Source organism: Alternaria arbusti (genome assembly GCF_024043155.1).
Source record: "Alternaria arbusti strain BMP 1465 chromosome Unknown scaffold_6, whole genome shotgun sequence".
In the NCBI taxonomy this organism is placed as follows: Eukaryota; Fungi; Ascomycota; class Dothideomycetes; order Pleosporales; family Pleosporaceae; genus Alternaria; species Alternaria arbusti.
The window spans coordinates 815,189-831,174 of NW_026249946.1; the positions used below are offsets into that span (position 1 = coordinate 815,189).

Below are 15,986 nucleotides of genomic sequence, written 5' to 3' on the forward strand. Positions count from 1 at the left end.
GCCATCCTCTGCTCTGTGCCGTCTACGCAGAACCATATTATACTTTCCACCACCGTTACTTTTCTTCGGACGGCTTTCGGGTCAGCCTCTGGCGACGTGCACGGAACGGCGGCGTCGGTATGCGCGCTTTTCCGATCTGCTATCTGACCGTCAGATTTTGACCGCAGAAGATACGTGCATCGAAGCGGCATCTCTTCCTCATTTCAGAAGCTACCCCACCACCTATATCGTCATTGCTCTCTGCCAAGCACCTTAATGCTCCGCCCCGCGTTCATATCTCTTCGACCTTCCGGAGTGCGTTAGCCAATTGCCTGTATACCTCGCGGTTACGCAGTGCCTGCGTTCAGCTACAGCTACCCGCATGTCGGGATACGATGGCACGAGAGAGCAGGGAACTCGCCAGGTTCACCTGCTCTCAGTAGAAGCAGCTATCCTCGGAATGGAAACCTTGACGTTATCGTACCGAACGCCGACGGAACTGCCTGCAAGTACTTAAAGTACCATGCAACCTATCGTTGTTCGGTACCCTTCTGCCTCTGTGAAGTGTGCATTTGTCAGTCAATATGAGAACAGCACTTCTAGCGCTCGCTGCCATTGGCGCTCAAGCCTGTCAGCGTGAACGTGCATTCTTCCATCACCCGCATAAGCATGTCAAGAGACAATCCGTCTTCCCTCCAGCCTTGACGCCCAACGAAGAGATCTTGCTGAACTCGTTCGATTCCGTCTCGATATCGGAATGGTCATACTACTACAGTATGGCTCTCGGGCTCGATACAAAGTGTATGCTAACAAAGTGTAGCTCATGGCCAGCATTTGGCGGGTCAGAACGAGTCAATGGGTATTTGAAGCCTTTCCCGGACCGATCCGATATGTAACTAATCCTTGACACAGCACAGTGGACGGCTGACAAATGGTCTGAATATGGCTTCACATCAAGGCTCGACGAATACTGTATGAAACTGATGATGATCGTTGCGGCAGGCACTAACAAGACGCAGATGTCTTCCTCAACTACCCTGTATCGAACTCGCTACAGCTTACCTATTCCAACGGTAGTACTTACACCCCGACCCTCATGGAAGACGTACTGGAAGAGGACGAGACCACGAGCTATCCCAACAGTGTCCCCGTCTTCCATGGCTACAGCTTCACAGGCAACGCATCTGCAGAATACGTTTACGTCGGAAGAGGCCAGCAGGTCGACTTTGACCGCCTCGAAGCTCTTGGTGTCGAACTTGAGGGCAAGATTGCGCTAGCAAAGTACGGTGGACCATTCCGTGGGCTGAAAGTCAAAAATGCACAGGATCACGGCATGATCGGTGCTGTGATCTTCACCGACCCTGGTGATGACGGCAATATGACTGAAGGTGAGCGTGTTTGACCTCTTCCCAAAACCACCCATTAACAATTTTCAGCAAAGGGAGTGGCTCCATACCCCTACGGCGGAGCGAGGAACCCTTCAACCGTTCAACGCGGATCTGTCCAGTTCTTGTCTACGTATCCCGGCGACCCAACTACTCCAGGTTACGTCTCCAAGCCAGACTCCCCACGCGCAGATCGCACCGACATCACCCCGCAAATTCCATCACTGCCTATTTCCTGGATCGAGGCTCAACCGCTTCTCCAAGCCCTCAACGGCTTTGGAACCAACGGCACCGAGGTCAACAGGACGCGGTGGGTTGGTGCTATCCCCGGCGTAGACTACTTCACTGGCGAGGGATCTGGCGCATCGCTTTCAATGAGCAATGTAATGAACGATACCTACGGTACCATCTGGAACGCAGTCGGCATCATCAACGGTACGAACGAAGACGAGGTCGTCATTGTGGGCAACCATCGTGATGCTTGGATTGTTGGCGGTGCCGCCGACCCCAACTCCGGATCCGCTGTACTTATCGAGCTGGCCAAGGCTTTCGGTGCTCTTGCCGAGACAGGCTGGAAGCCAATGCGAACCATTGTACTCTGCAGCTGGGACGCCGAAGAGTATGGTCTTGTTGGAAGGTAAGACTAAAATCTTACATGAACGAGTCAGGGTACTGATAAATCATAGTACTGAGTGGATGGAGGAGTACATCCCTTGGCTGAAGAACGCCGCCGTGTCCTACCTCAACATCGACGTCGCTGTCAGTGGACCAATCCCAGACGTTTCCGCAACCCCAGACCTACACGCCATCGCCACCAGCCTGATGAAGAAGGTCGTGTACCCCTACCGCAACGACACCGGTCTCACCATGTACGATGTCTGGTCGCACGAAAGCGGTGAAGTCGGTGTACTCGGCAGTGGTAGTGACTATACCGCTTTCCTCCACCGTGGTATCGCATCCATCGATATGGGTGCTGGCGGAGGTCAGTGACATTTCTGTACAAATTGTATGAGACAGATACTGACTTCATACACCCATCTCTAGGTCCAAACGATCCCGTTTACCCTTACCACAGCAACTACGACTCCTACCACTGGATGGCCACCTTTGGAGACCCTGGCTTCGTCACCCACAAGGCGATGGGCCAGTTCCTCACTCTCCTCTTGTACCACATGGTTTCCGATCCCGTCCTGCCCCTCGAGCCAGCAGACTACGTCTCAGAGCTGAACACTTACCTTGAAGCTCTCGAGACGGATATCAGCAGCAGCAACTTCACCGTTGACCTTACAAACCTCACTGCCGCTATCACTCAATTCGAAACCTCCGCCCAGGAGTTTGTCGATCTGAGAGATCAAGCTGTTGCTGCAAATGACACAGAGCTTATCACTGTGCAGAACCACAAGGCGAGGGACTTCTCTCGGGGCTTCACTTCGCAGGGTGGACTGCCCACCAGAGAGTTCTATCAGCATACTATCTTCGCTCCTGGGCGCGATACAGGATACGCGCCTGTAACGTTCCCGGGTATCACGGAAAGCATCACGTTTGATCAGGATGCGGAGTTGGCGCAGGAGTGGGTGCAGAAGACTAGTGATGCGATTTTGGTGGCTGCTAGTATCCTGAAGACCTAGAGAGTCGATCTAAACGCAATACTGCGATGACGAGTTCGGTGGTAGTGGAGGGTGGAGGAGATACCCTAGTAAAGGCCTTGATAAGGAAGAGATAAGTCGTCAGTAGTAGAAAGAATAATGATAATGTATGCTGCAGACTCCAGACCTCACCTCTCCCTCTACTTCACAACAGCAAGCAAGAACCCATCATAGGACTTCTCCCCAACCGTCTGCAGCACCACACCATCCAGCCTCTCATCCTTGCCCACGTTCTCCACCACCCTCTTCGCTCCTGCAATCCTCGGATCATCCGTCTCCTCCGCCAACTGCCCCTTCCTCACCACATTATCCACAATCACACATGCACCCGCCTCACACATACCCAGCGCTATATCCACATAGTTCCAGTTATTCTCCTTATCCGCGTCGATGAAGACGAAGTCGAATTTCGGCCTCTTGCCGTCTCTAACCTGCTGTGCCAGAGCAGGAAGAACGTCCATACCAGGCCCTTCTATGACGTCCACATTGTCTTCCAACCCCGCGGTCTGGATATTCGACCGTGCGACATTGGCGTGGTGCATATCGACTTCGACGCTTATTACTTTTACGTTGGGACTGGATGTTGCGAGCCAGATGGTGCTGTATCCGCCCAATGTGCCTACTTCGAGGATGTTTTTGGAACGTGCCAGGCGTGCGGTGAGTTGGAGGTATTTGCCTTGGGAGGGCGACACGGCGATGTCTGGCAGGCCTGCTTGCTGGGAGGCGTCGAGGGCGTGTTGGAGGGCGGATTGGGATGGGGATATGCGCGTGGAGGGGTGGAGGTGGCCGAACGAGTAGGTGTCAACCGCTGTCCATCGCGGGTCTTTTTCGTGGGACTGGCCTGGCTGCGGCATAGTGAGGATGCTGTTAGAGCCTCAGATATGGAAGTTAGTTGATGGTTAGTTACGCGCTCTGGATGCGCGAATTAACGCGTCTTTATAGATAAATCATGTCGGTTCAGTCGGGCATGCCAGATGTCACTCGTATCTCATAATGCATCTGCCTAAAGAGCATTGAGCAATCATTGGATAGCATCGAGGCGGGGTGGTGGAAGAGCATTCAACCAGCTCGCGGAAGCTTGCAATGGGGCGATCTGATAAGCACAACTCCGAGCTTCGATCTCCGATATCGCCGAGCATACGCAAGCAGTCCACAAGGCAAGCACGCAAGGCAAGCACGCGAAGCAAGCGACACCAACAGAGGGAAAGTAACGATTGTATCATTCAATACGCCTTCACCATCTCACCTACATACTCATTGATCGTCTTCCGAATATCCACCTTCTTCACAGCCTGCAGGTCCTTCAACCTCGCGTGTGAAGCTTGGTGCGCGAGCCGTCGCGCTTCCGGGGGCAGGGGCGGAAGTCCTTTGTTCACGTCCAGCGACGTGACACGCGTTACGTGATTCAATGGGCTAGGCCTGTACGGCCGGTGGAAACCATATGGCATGATGTTGGTGGAGTGAGTGCTGCAAGGCCTGGGTCTGCTGAAGCTAGAGTTGTGACTCACTCTTTGGGACTTCGTGTCGCTAGGCACGCTTTGGCTTGCGCGATGGCTGTTGAGATTTCGCATGGCGTTGAGGATGTGAGCTGAGGTGGATAGATCTGGTTGGGCGTTCGACGCGTCGGCTTGTTCCCTGAACGCAGGATGGCATTCGTTGGCTGGTATCTGGCTCGCGCCAGAAGCTCGCAACTTGGTATTGGAGAGTTTGGCTTGCAACTTCTGGTCAAACTTCCCCACCAGAGTGGTGTTCATTGTGGAGTGGGATGTTGTTCTGCTGATTCGCTTCCAGAGGCCTACAGAGGATTCCTTAGGACCTGGTGAGTTTGGTCGTGTGTTTTCTTGGAGGCTGTCGTATTTTCTCTTTGGCCTCAGCCAGGATAACATGGTAGGTCTCATCCTGGTCACCTGCATGCCGATTTCCGCTTTCGAAAAGTCGACTGAGTCAGCTGATGAATCGGATGAGAAACATGATCGGGATATCTCATGGTCTTCGCTGGAACGTCGCTCATCAGACTGGTCTAGATCTTCGACATCATCCTGTCTGAGTGCCTGCTCCGTCGTTCCATCGATCCTCACAGTCTCTGGAGGATTTGGGGGTTGAAGTGGACCGTGGTGGCAGACGTCTATGCCGTTGGTCTTAAGAAGTTCCGCTCCGCAGCTTGGCTCACTGGACTGGACTCTGTCGTTTTCACCGCCGCTCGTTGTTGACGCATGCCCTTCTTTCCCAAGGGTCGACACGTCCCATTCAACAACCCCCGATCGACGTACAGAAACTCGCCATGTACTGTTGCGCGCGTCCAATTCGCCGACAGCTGTAACCTTTTCTTCCGCGAGATCGTTCTCCGGGAGGTTGTCATCATCGGGCACATATCGCGATACAAGCTCTGCAATGTCGTCAAAGCTTAGGTTCTTATTGCGGAGCAGGTAGGAGAACCTGAGCCAGTCCAAGTCGCTTGTCGGGCCGAGGGTGACCACCATTGGCGTGCGTGGTGCGTCAAGATGAAGATCTTGGAGGTATTCATGTGGCTTCCCTGTCTCCGTGCCGGTGCACTTGTCGCTCTTAGGCTTCAGCGTCGTGTCCTTGTGGACCTCAAAAGCACTATCTTTTCGTCGGCGGCCCCCGCCACAGGATTTGCAATCCGCCCAGCACCCAACATCTTCACTATCGCCGCCTCCCCGAAGAGGCCACATGTCGCCGAAGGTGTGGACAAAGGGCGAAGGCGAAGATGCCGGCGAGTCCACCTTGCGACGACCATCAAGAAATCTCACCACTCTGATAGAGTCATCGTCGTTACTGACGATCTCATTCATCAATGGCCATTGTTCCTCCTCTTCCCCTCCACAACAACTGATGCGTTCCAATTCTTTCAGTGCAGCCTCGAACCCTGATCTAGCCTCACTGAGCAATCCTCGATCGGGACGCATCGTCCCTCCTTGGTAGACCGCTACGGATCTCACTCTTTCTCCTTTGCCGCTCTCTTGCATCTTGCAATGCTCTTCACGTAATCTGATTGCGCACGGTTGGCACCGCACCAGCGTGTATGTGGGCCAATCTTTACTCTGTCCCTCGACTTGGTTTGGATCAATGACTGTATGTAAGACTCCCTTCTGGTCAGCTGGCTTTGAGACTTGAACGAACTCGTCAGGATGACCGCAGATATAGGCACGGCGGAAAGCGTATGGATATGCTGGGGGTGCAGCTATGTGAGTCGTTACAAGCTCAGTCTGCACTGCTACTACTAGTGGGTTCTTATCAGCCATGACTCCTGGTAGATAGTGGGGGTTTTGCCGCGGTACTACTCGGGAAATAACAAGAGTGAGGAATGACACATACAGTTGGATGTTGGTGTTGCAGTTTGTTGGCCACGCGGTCACTATGTTCGGGGCCGATACAACACGATTGTGCCACCTCAACGACAACGACGCACCGCGCACCACCGTGACATAACAGTCAGTATGAAGAGCGGATTTTGCAAACATTTGAAGATGCAGCGACGTCAGTCGTCTTTGTGAGGCGTCGACGTTACGCCACACATCTCGTTCCGTCGATTTAGCGTCGTTCGGGATCACCGTGACTAGGGCTATGTAAGGGTTGAAAGGCTTTTCATTCAATGCTATTGAACCCGCCGTGGCAAAGTTCATTATTACGCTGTAACAGGTAACGCCATATCACCATGTCCATCTTTGTGACGCATCCGTCCCCCGGATATCGGATGTGCAAATGACGCTTCTCCAAAACAATAACGCCGCGCTTGCTAAATGACCAGAAAATTACAAGAAGATCTAGAACAACACCGTTCTCGATAACAACCTACGCACCCTACGCACCCTACGCACCGTAGTTTTGTCCCGTACTCACGGCTGCATATCCGGCTGGCGCGTGACCCATATATCCCTGGGGGGCCAGCGGATCGTGGCTTGACATCGGGGGGCTCGTTATCGGCGGAGTAGCAAGCGGCTCCATAGCGTAGCTTTGGGGCCGCGAGTGGTATTCTGTGCTTTGTGCCGTAAGTGGCACCATGTCTTCGGGTCGTGTGCTCCACCGTGCCGTATTGCGCATCTCTTCCAACCCCGCGTCGTGCGGCACATGCCCGTGTGCCGCACCCGTCTCGTGCACGGATCCATGAGGACTATGTCCGTGTCCATGGTGTCCGGGCTCTTCATACTCCAACGCATATGGCTTTCCGCTCTTTTGGAGTTTCCAGTTGCAATAGAGTGAGCTTAGCTTGTCGCTGACTAGGATGAGGAAGAGGAATACGACGCAAATTGGTAGGAGCGCAGGTGACTCAATGACGGCATGTAATCTCTCTGTGTCGGCCATGAGAGCCAACATTGCGCCCCCAACGCCGAGGGTAAGACTGCGGGATATGATGGACGTAAAGTCGAAGAGGTCGGCCTTGTGACGGCGAATTAACAAAAGAAATATGATCAGACAGAAGAGAAGGAGGCAGAACGACGACCAGAAGTAGAGATAGACGAGCTCGAATCCTTTGAGACCGACCTCGAGGGGACTGTAGTCCTTCAGTTTGTCGACTGGTATCTTCATGCCGAGACCAGTGTATAGGCCGTTGTTGAGAAGGTGAGATACGTTCTTGAGTGCTCCGGGCCAGTCGTCATCTTCCTCGCCCATGTTGTACTCCGTGGTGTTTTGCTGAGAGCAGATGTTTGTAGCGTTACCGACACTCCAGATAGCCGTCTGAGCTTGATTGTAGAAGCTCTTAGTCTCATACTTGCTGTCGAGCTCGAAATACTCCAAGAGATACTGCAGCTTGTCCTGAAGTTTTTGGCCGTCAAGATGATCCGTCTGACAATATTGCAGGATGGAAGTAGTAACTTTCCTGGTATTTTTGGCCACGTAGCGGGCCAGAGCAACTTGCTGTGAGCCTTCCACGACACCGACAATGGCAAGTTGAAAGGGAAAATGTAGCAGTGACCAGATTTGCTGACGAATGGTTCCGTAGTGACCGTGGGGAAAGTTGTCGAAGTACCTGAGTACTGTTAGCTCATATGCGTCATGTCTTCCATACCTGCATATACTTACAGAGCCCAAATCAACACAAGAACCACGATGATGCACATGATTAAGAAGCATCCCTCGACTTCCAATCCGTGCTTCCCCATCATCCTGCTGACTGTCTTTGTGACACCAATTGCACCCTCGCCAATGACGATGATCGTCAACAAGCTCATGCGCTCCATCAAGTGGGTCTTTTTGAAACTCATCATGCGCCAGAAGCACGATATAGCAACGACTGCGATGGCTTCAAGCACCATGACGACGTACCAAACAAGGTAGACTAGGCGTCTACGATGATCGCCCTCAACCTTAAAGGCGGGTGTCATGCCAGCGAATGCACCCATACCGATCGCATAGACGGCGAACATAAGAATGATCGGGAGGTAGATCTTGGTATACTTCGCTCTCCAAGTGAAGAAGAGCACCACAAGATATTGGATGGCGAGAAGACCACGGCTTATGACTAGGGTGTAGCATAGGATGCGGAAGTTCTACATGGCTTAGTATACCAGTTTCTAGATGCGGATGTCCAACTTACTGTATTGTTCCCTTGACCTTTCGCGCTCGCTGGGTTGAACTGGCTTCCGACTAGCGCCAGACCGACAAAGACGATGAATTGAATCGTTTTGCACACGCGCTCATAGAGCGAATCCCGCGCAAACCGCACATCGTGAAGTGTGATCTGGAACCAACACGACCACAAGATGCCAAAGAAACCGATGTATGCCAATAGGTAGTCGATATCGGTAATAGAGTGGTAGGCTGTAAAAGTCGCAAGATTGGCAACAAAGAATAAATCGAAAAAAAGTTCCACGCTATTCGCTTCGTGCCGTTGAGAGAAGACGAGGTGTTCGTGATCGGCACCAACTAGCGGGGATTCGATAAACGGTGTTGTCTTGTGCAGCCGTCTAAGATGCTTTTCCGCATCAACATCGCGTTTGTGGCCGTGAAAAGTCCAGCCCATGATGCCAATGTCCCACAAAGTCGACGAGAAACAACCACAACCCAACTCCAACGGTCAGGAAAGGAGCAGCGAGGTTAAATCAAAGACAGCCGAACAAGACTACCAAGACAAATACGAGCTGCTTTCGGCGCCGCAGTGAGTCTTATGCAAATCCCAATTCGCATACTACACGCGACACGAGATAGCCCCGCAAGCTATGGCGCATGTTCTATCTTGGGGCTGGAGGCCCAGGCCGGCGAGTACGGTTCCGCCTTGAGTCCGCTAGCAACGGTACCAATAGCACCGCATAGCGGCGCGTTACACGGTGGGCGCTGGCGGAGCACGCATGGCGGGTTAGGTCGTGCTAAGCCGGAGGAAGCTTTCACCACCAAGCCTGCGCGGGTCGGGCTCAGCAGCAAGCCAGCGCAACAATGCTGACAGCGCTATCGTGAATCGGAAGAGCACAGATGCTGGAGTACTGGTTGTAGCGTACGTCGGTCCAATCATTGCCTCCACGTGAGGCTTGGCGCGCTGGTGTGTCGAATTAGACGGTGTGGAAGATAGGAGAGTCAGCTCAGCCCTGAGATCCGTAGACGGGCCGCTAGCGGTGCAGGCGTCCAGCGTCGAGTCTGTGGCGGAGGTGCCTCGCCAGCTAGCCTCTTCGTAAGACGAAGTCATCGCTGCAGCTGTTGAAACGCATCTTTTTTGTCTTGCATTGGTAGAGGTGCGGCAGTAACACTCGTACGCAGCCCACGATCACCCGTCCGCAGCCGCTCAGCTCGGCGTTCTGCGTTGCCCCTACAGCCCTTTTGCATCCACAACCTCTTTTCGGCAACTATCAAACCTCACCAAGCCGGCGTTGCGCAGATATCACTTCCTCTTCGCTCCCGGTCTTACACGCCCCACTCATCCTCAGAAGCTCACAACACTGGGCCGAACGTGGTACCCGGTGATCCAGAGGTGCATGCTCATGCACCTCACGCCCCATCTCCAACAGCTCGCCTGATGTGCTTACATGAGGCCCGCTATTTGCAGACGGGAGGAACCGCAAATACAGCCATTCTGACCCCCATTCAGTAAACATACCGAGCTTGCCTCACCCATGGAATAAGCTCACAGATCGTCATGTGTCCTCTGACTTGGAAAACGTTGTTTGCCTTTAGTTACCGCGACAGTCACAACAGATGCTCAAAGAATATTGATATTGTATTGGCTGAAACCACAACCAGCAAACGATTTCTAGATCTGCCATTTGAACGCCGCGCTGATAGACAAGGTTCGAGGGGCCTAAGCCATGCAAGTATGCTGTAAAATGCAACAGGTACGATGAAGTCTTCACTTCCGTATCAGACCAGTCCGTTCATTCGCGCCCTCGCCAATCTCCTCCTCTTCATCTTCGTCTTCGCTATCATCTTCGCTCCACCCTTCGGCTTCCAGTCCATCGCCACGAATACCGAAGCTTAAAAGGAAACCGAGGAGTGCGATACCAGCGAAAATGCCAAAAGGCAGGGCTTCACCTTTGGGCTTCAACTTGGTAGCTGCTGTGAAAAGCGAACCTGACACGAAGGGTCCGGCAGCGCGACCAGCAGCAGAGAGCGTCTGAGCGAGGCCATTCAGCGTACCGAGCACGTTGTGATTGGGTGCGGAGTTGGTGATCTGCATAATGTCAGCATCTGTAGAGCGCGTCATGTTGGAATGAGAGTAACTTACCATAAGGAGTGCAGCTGTCAGGCCGCCGACACCTGCAATCGTTTTGATAACCAGCACAACGCCGAGCTCAAACCACAACCAACCAGCACCCGTACCAATGCCCTTGTGTCCGTTGCTCTCTTTGTAGCCCACAAACGGCATGAGACCGAAGGCTGCAATGAACAGCCCTAAGCTGACTCTGTACCCCATCTTGTTGCCCATCTTGTCTCGAAGCCTGCCAAATATGCCCACCTGGAACAGTATCGTTATAGCGCCTGCGAATGACAGAGATAGTCCGACAGCCTCAGGCTTCAGCCCGCGTCCGGTAGGTGGTTGCTCTTCCGCGAAGATCGGATACAGAGAATTGTAGGAGATGTTAGCGAGCTGGAATATGAAGTACGTTATGAGAAGCAGGACTGTGTCCCGGTTCAAGATCTCCTTCCGTGTAAGTTCGTCGCCGCTACTGTGTGGGAATAGTGTAGGCGCAGATTCCTCAGAGGCGTCGGATGCGTCGTCCTCGTCTACATCGTCCACACCACCGTGTGAGTTGTGGGTTTTGTGATTGCCTAGGAGGCGTCGTACGTAGGTAGGTCGCGTGGAGCTCGAGAACTGCCACATCCATGAGAACAAGTTGCCCAGTCTCTTTCCGAGAGGTGGCAGATTCTTGGCTTCTTCCAAACTCTCCTCCAAGAAGAGCATACACACTATCAGGTCTATCGCGAGGACGAGGGCCGAAAAGAGGTTCGGGAGGAGGTACGGGTAGGGATTCGACTGGCTCTTGTTGAACGGGTTCTGATAAAGCACCAAGAGTCCTCCTACGATCGGTCCCGTTATGCCACCGATACCGTAGACGACGGGCAGATAGGTAAATGCGCGCGATTGGTTGCTTCGATCCGTGATCTCGCCCAAACACGTCGACACAACGCCAGAGTTTCCGTTGACCAAGCCCATCAGGGCCTGCACGAGTATAGCTTGCCATAGCTCCCTGCAGAAGCCAAAAGCCAGAAAACAGCACATGGTCAAAAATGTGCCCGTGATTATTACCGGCTTTCGTCCGATCTTATCCGACAGCCAGCCCCAAAAGAAATTTGTTGTGAATTGTGCCAACGCGAAAGACGACGCGATGAGTCCGACGTATAGACCCGTCTGTCCATCCTTGACAGCGGAAAACGATTTCGTCATCTCAGGCAGATAAGGGCCTATTGAGTTGAGTGCGGTTTGCTCAGCGAGAGCTATGACAGCTAGCACGATGAGCTGCTTCGTCGGTAGGGGCTTTTCATGGTGGGTATGGCTGCCGTCTTCGGATCGGTTGCCATCTTGACCGGACGGGGCGTCAGATGGTGGTCGGCCGCGGGATTTAGGGGGGATAGTTGGGAAGGTCGTGTAATCTACATGGGGATGTACCAGTCAGTATATGTCCCCTATCTATTCCGTATAGGATGTTACCTACGAAGCGTTGACCTGCGCGCATCAAGGCCTGGCCGGGTTGATGGCATCGTCGCGGAATGTACTACCTCTGTGAGGCCGAATTGCTATAACAAGCTTTCGCATGCATTGGGGCGCAGGGCTGTTGCTGGTTATGTCGACACTAACGCGCAGGGCTACACAAGAATGTCAGATAACTCTATAGAGGCGCGATTTGATGATGGGGTTCTTGAATGCAGGAGGCTGAAAGATGCGGTTCGCTGTACAGATTTCAAGCTGGGATCACGCGCGGCTCAAGCTACGTCATTATCGCAGGAACCCGCTGGCTTGGCGCGAGATCTACATCCTCGATGCTGTCTCTCGATCACGTCTCTGACTAATCAATGTTTCCTTCACATCTTCTCTTCATTTCGACATCGTCTTTTGGTTAGGCAGGTCCGATTGACATACGTTGCGCTGTTTGCGACAACCCGCTGGCCTACCCAACGACTTCACAAACACAGATCCCTGGACGTGTTTTCATCTCGATGCACATCAAGCCATGTTCGCATGATGCGAACGGGACAGGTGAAGCTTGGGAAGTGCGACAGACAGTGTGCATGCCGGTCGGCAGAGGAGGCTGGCGAATCCAGACACAGGACCCGGATGCGATCGTCTAAGCCGGTCCGCGAAAAGAAACATAGAATCATGCTGGAGCTGCGACTACCTGGGACCACGCTAGACGCACATCGACATTGCTGGCCCAAAGGACTCTAGCTACATGCATGCATCGCGGCACCTACTCGATCATCTGGCAACCGCGTCGCGGACAGGCACATGACATACCTAGGTATCCAAAGACCTGGAAGCGGCTTTCTTGGCATGCTGCGATACCATGATCCCCCACATTCCTGATTAATTATCGAAAGGGCTGACCGCTCATCCTCAATCTATTACGCCCTGGCGGCTCGCCAAAGCTATTGGACACCTCGCGAACACTGAAAGCTGACTGGCGATACAAGTCATCGGTGGATGCGGATTGTCAAGATGATCACCAGTCGCTTAAACCTAGTAGAATCGAAATCTTCGCAACTCGCTCATATCTTCTCAAACATTGGATGCCTTACGAAGTTGTTCGGACTCGACATCGGAGGTGTGTGATCTTCGCATCCGCCTGATCCTCCTGTACCTCAATTATTGCTCGGCGAGGCTTATGAGCGCATTTGAACCAATACAACCATGCGACATAGATTACACTGCAGCCAAAGTGCTGGCTCTGGGCATCCATGTGGAGATTTCGGGTTCAAGATGTTCAACGAAATTTGGAGTATAAAAAGTCTAGTGAATTCCTCATAGAAACGTCGAATAGTCAGAAGACCCAGTTCAGAGCCGCAGGTACACCGCGGTCTTTGTTTGAAGGCCTCTCTTCTACTTGGGTCCCCACTTGGTTGCCCCTTCACATCTCCTCTTACTTCTGACTGCTACTTCTCGCCCACTCTCTTCTGCACCTCACTACCTTATCAACTACAAATCTCCAAACATGCGTTACTCAACCCTGCTCCCGGCTCTGTTAGCCATACGCTCAACTCTTGCAAGACCAAGCCAACCCGAGATCGCCAACACCACAACCCTTCCCACTCATTTCGGTCTACTCACATTCCCACACTTCCAAGCTCTCGACATCTTCGGCCCCATGGACGTCCTTAACTCACTCTTCATGTACTACCGAAACACATCCATTGTGCCACAGTTTACAGTCTTCAGCAAGACCATGGATCCGGTGACATCGGCCATGACGGATGGAGGCTTTGGGCAAGAGATCATGCCAACCATGACTTTCTCAGACTATTTGGATGGGCCTTCTCTAACAGATAAGGGCGCAATCGATGTTCTCTTCGTCCCTGGCGGAGGAGGCACTCGTAGAGACATGACTGAGGAGATCAACTTCGTCAAAGCCACGTACCCAAACGTATTTACTCATCCCCTGCCCATCCCTTCCAATCACTAACAAGCTACCCCACAGCTCAAATACATCGTCTCCGTCTGCACCGGCGCCACAATCCTCTCGCGCGCAGGCATTCTTGACGACCGCAAGGCAACCACGAACAAGGCTGCCTGGCCCTGGGCTACATCGACCGGTCCCAACGTAGACTGGGTACCAACTGCGCGATGGGTCGAAGACGGCAATATTATCTCGACCAGTGGAGTTTCTGCGGGTATCGATGGAACGTATGCGTTTGTCAGTCGCGTGTATGGGGAAGAGGTTGCGCATTTCTTGAGTTTGGCTCTGGAGTACAACCGTGAGCTGGATCCGCATCATGATCCTTTTGGCAAGGTTTGGGATGTTCCGGGTGCTACTTAAATTAAGGTGTGTCGTAGGATGAGTAGAGTGAGAAACCGATAGGAACTGGTGGTGTATGGGGATACCCAATAGGATAGCCCAATCTCACTGCATCTGCGCCTGCATCATCGTGCGTCTGCACAACCGGCTGACCGGTAGCCTTCCAAGGTTCTCTACAGTCGCAATTTACTCTCTACTTTCTCTTCTGTTCTTCCCACATACTTGACGCTTATTTTCCAATGGAGTCGTCTCTACAACTCCCAGATCACACATGTCTTCCTTTCCGTGGCGTAGAGAACGACGATAAAGCCTTTCGACCATTAAACCCCGAATCTAGAGAGATACGATGCGTTATCCTGTTGCCTGGATCTGGAGCCGACCCTATCGCATGCGAATTAGTGTATACCAGCATTGATAAAGATAATACCACCCGCGTTGAGTACGTTGCGCTATCGTACTGTTGGGGGGACGTCGAAGATACCGTGGAAATCTCGTTGCAAGGCCCGACGACGAAGTCGTCCGATACGGGTCAAGAGCCCATCACCGCGCCCTTCCGGATCACGCGACACCTCCACTCTGCACTTACTGCCTTGCGTAACGAGAGACGACAGTGTTTCTGGATAGACGCGTTGTGTATCAACCAGCAAGACCCGCATGAGAAGACGCATCAGGTTCAGTTCATGGGCAACATCTATTCGTCGGCTGAGTCAGTTTTGGTGTGGCTAGGCCCAGAAGATGGATACAGCCGCTACCTGCTGAGAGCGTGGAGAGCACATCTACAGCCTCTAGTCTACAGTTATGACAGTAAAACGCTAGTCGACAAGATTTACGAAGAACTGTGTAAGAGTACACACACTTTGTGGACTGATTTGGAGCGAGACGAGGCACTCAGCGAACTTGCGCTCGACCTTGATCAGGAGAGATTGGATGAGACGGCCTCACCCGACCGGTACAAGCAAGCACTATGGGTTAGCTTCGACGGGCTTTTCAGTCGACCATGGTGGAGCCGAATTTGGGTTGTGCAGGAGGTCTATTTGGCTCCTATGGATGAAGAAGGCGGTCGCAAGGTCGAGTTTCGAATTGGAGACCACGTTTTACACTGGAAGGAAATAATGCTGATAAACATGACACTGCTTCATATCATCAGACTACCGGATGACTATAACCCTGCTACACTTCCTTCCTGGGATGAGATCTGGAATCGCTGGAAATTTCTTATCTTCATGGGCGAGGCAAACAAGCAGTTCTCGTTGAGTCAACTACTCAAGCTGACAAGTGTATTTCACGCTTCAGATCCCCGGGATAAACTCTTCGCCTTGCTTCTGCTGGCTACAGACACCAGAGATTGCTTCCGGCAAGAGCCTCTTATCAATCCAGACTACACCAAACCAGCAAAAGCTGTCTTCGATGACCTCATGATATTTTGGGAGCTAAACCTTAAGACGCACGAGATCCACTTTGACGAGGGAGGGGTCGTGTACCAGTATAACTGGTTGAGTTAGGATGGCAGTCTGCACGAATCTTCCCTACGCAGATACAGGTTTGTTGTCACATAAGCGTTCTCAAGCATGTACTTACCT

The 15,986-nt window shown here is 52.6% G+C and overlaps 7 protein-coding genes across 7 annotated transcripts; 3 read left to right on the top strand and 4 right to left on the bottom strand.

Annotated features, from left to right (window-relative positions):
- Positions 1 to 563: 563 nt before the first annotated feature.
- Positions 564 to 2,992, top strand: J4E86_005478 (uncharacterized protein; the record flags this gene model as incomplete). The annotated part of the gene is made up of 7 exons (XM_051446012.1): positions 564 to 753; positions 800 to 838; positions 892 to 951; positions 999 to 1,367; positions 1,416 to 2,001; positions 2,051 to 2,346; positions 2,409 to 2,992. 7 exons carry the CDS (start codon positions 564 to 566, stop codon positions 2,990 to 2,992), a joined length of 2,124 nt encoding a protein of 707 aa, XP_051302779.1.
- A 158-nt stretch (positions 2,993 to 3,150) lies between these two features.
- Positions 3,151 to 3,864, bottom strand: J4E86_005479 (uncharacterized protein; the record flags this gene model as incomplete). The annotated part of the gene is made up of 1 exon (XM_051446013.1): positions 3,151 to 3,864. The coding sequence occupies one exon, from the start codon at positions 3,862 to 3,864 to the stop codon at positions 3,151 to 3,153; it is 714 nt and encodes a 237-aa protein (XP_051302780.1).
- A 559-nt stretch (positions 3,865 to 4,423) lies between these two features.
- On the bottom strand, positions 4,424 to 5,703 carry J4E86_005480 (uncharacterized protein; the record flags this gene model as incomplete). The annotated part of the gene is made up of 2 exons (XM_051446014.1): positions 4,424 to 4,429; positions 4,519 to 5,703. 2 exons carry the CDS (start codon positions 5,701 to 5,703, stop codon positions 4,424 to 4,426), a joined length of 1,191 nt encoding a protein of 396 aa, XP_051302781.1.
- Positions 5,704 to 6,841: 1,138 nt separating this feature from the next.
- J4E86_005481 (uncharacterized protein) lies at positions 6,842 to 8,993 on the bottom strand (the record flags this gene model as incomplete). Its single annotated transcript, XM_051446015.1, has 3 exons — positions 6,842 to 8,000; positions 8,054 to 8,520; positions 8,568 to 8,993. The coding sequence occupies 3 exons, from the start codon at positions 8,991 to 8,993 to the stop codon at positions 6,842 to 6,844; spliced, it is 2,052 nt and encodes a 683-aa protein (XP_051302782.1).
- A 1,314-nt stretch (positions 8,994 to 10,307) lies between these two features.
- On the bottom strand, positions 10,308 to 12,157 carry J4E86_005482 (uncharacterized protein; the record flags this gene model as incomplete). Its single annotated transcript, XM_051446016.1, has 3 exons — positions 10,308 to 10,628; positions 10,683 to 12,049; positions 12,112 to 12,157. 3 exons carry the CDS (start codon positions 12,155 to 12,157, stop codon positions 10,308 to 10,310), a joined length of 1,734 nt encoding a protein of 577 aa, XP_051302783.1.
- A 1,448-nt stretch (positions 12,158 to 13,605) lies between these two features.
- J4E86_005483 (uncharacterized protein) lies at positions 13,606 to 14,427 on the top strand (the record flags this gene model as incomplete). Its single annotated transcript, XM_051446017.1, has 2 exons — positions 13,606 to 14,034; positions 14,089 to 14,427. 2 exons carry the CDS (start codon positions 13,606 to 13,608, stop codon positions 14,425 to 14,427), a joined length of 768 nt encoding a protein of 255 aa, XP_051302784.1.
- A 218-nt stretch (positions 14,428 to 14,645) lies between these two features.
- On the top strand, positions 14,646 to 15,908 carry J4E86_005484 (uncharacterized protein; the record flags this gene model as incomplete). Its single annotated transcript, XM_051446018.1, has 1 exon — positions 14,646 to 15,908. One exon carries the CDS (start codon positions 14,646 to 14,648, stop codon positions 15,906 to 15,908), a length of 1,263 nt encoding a protein of 420 aa, XP_051302785.1.
- Positions 15,909 to 15,986: the final 78 nt, after the last annotated feature.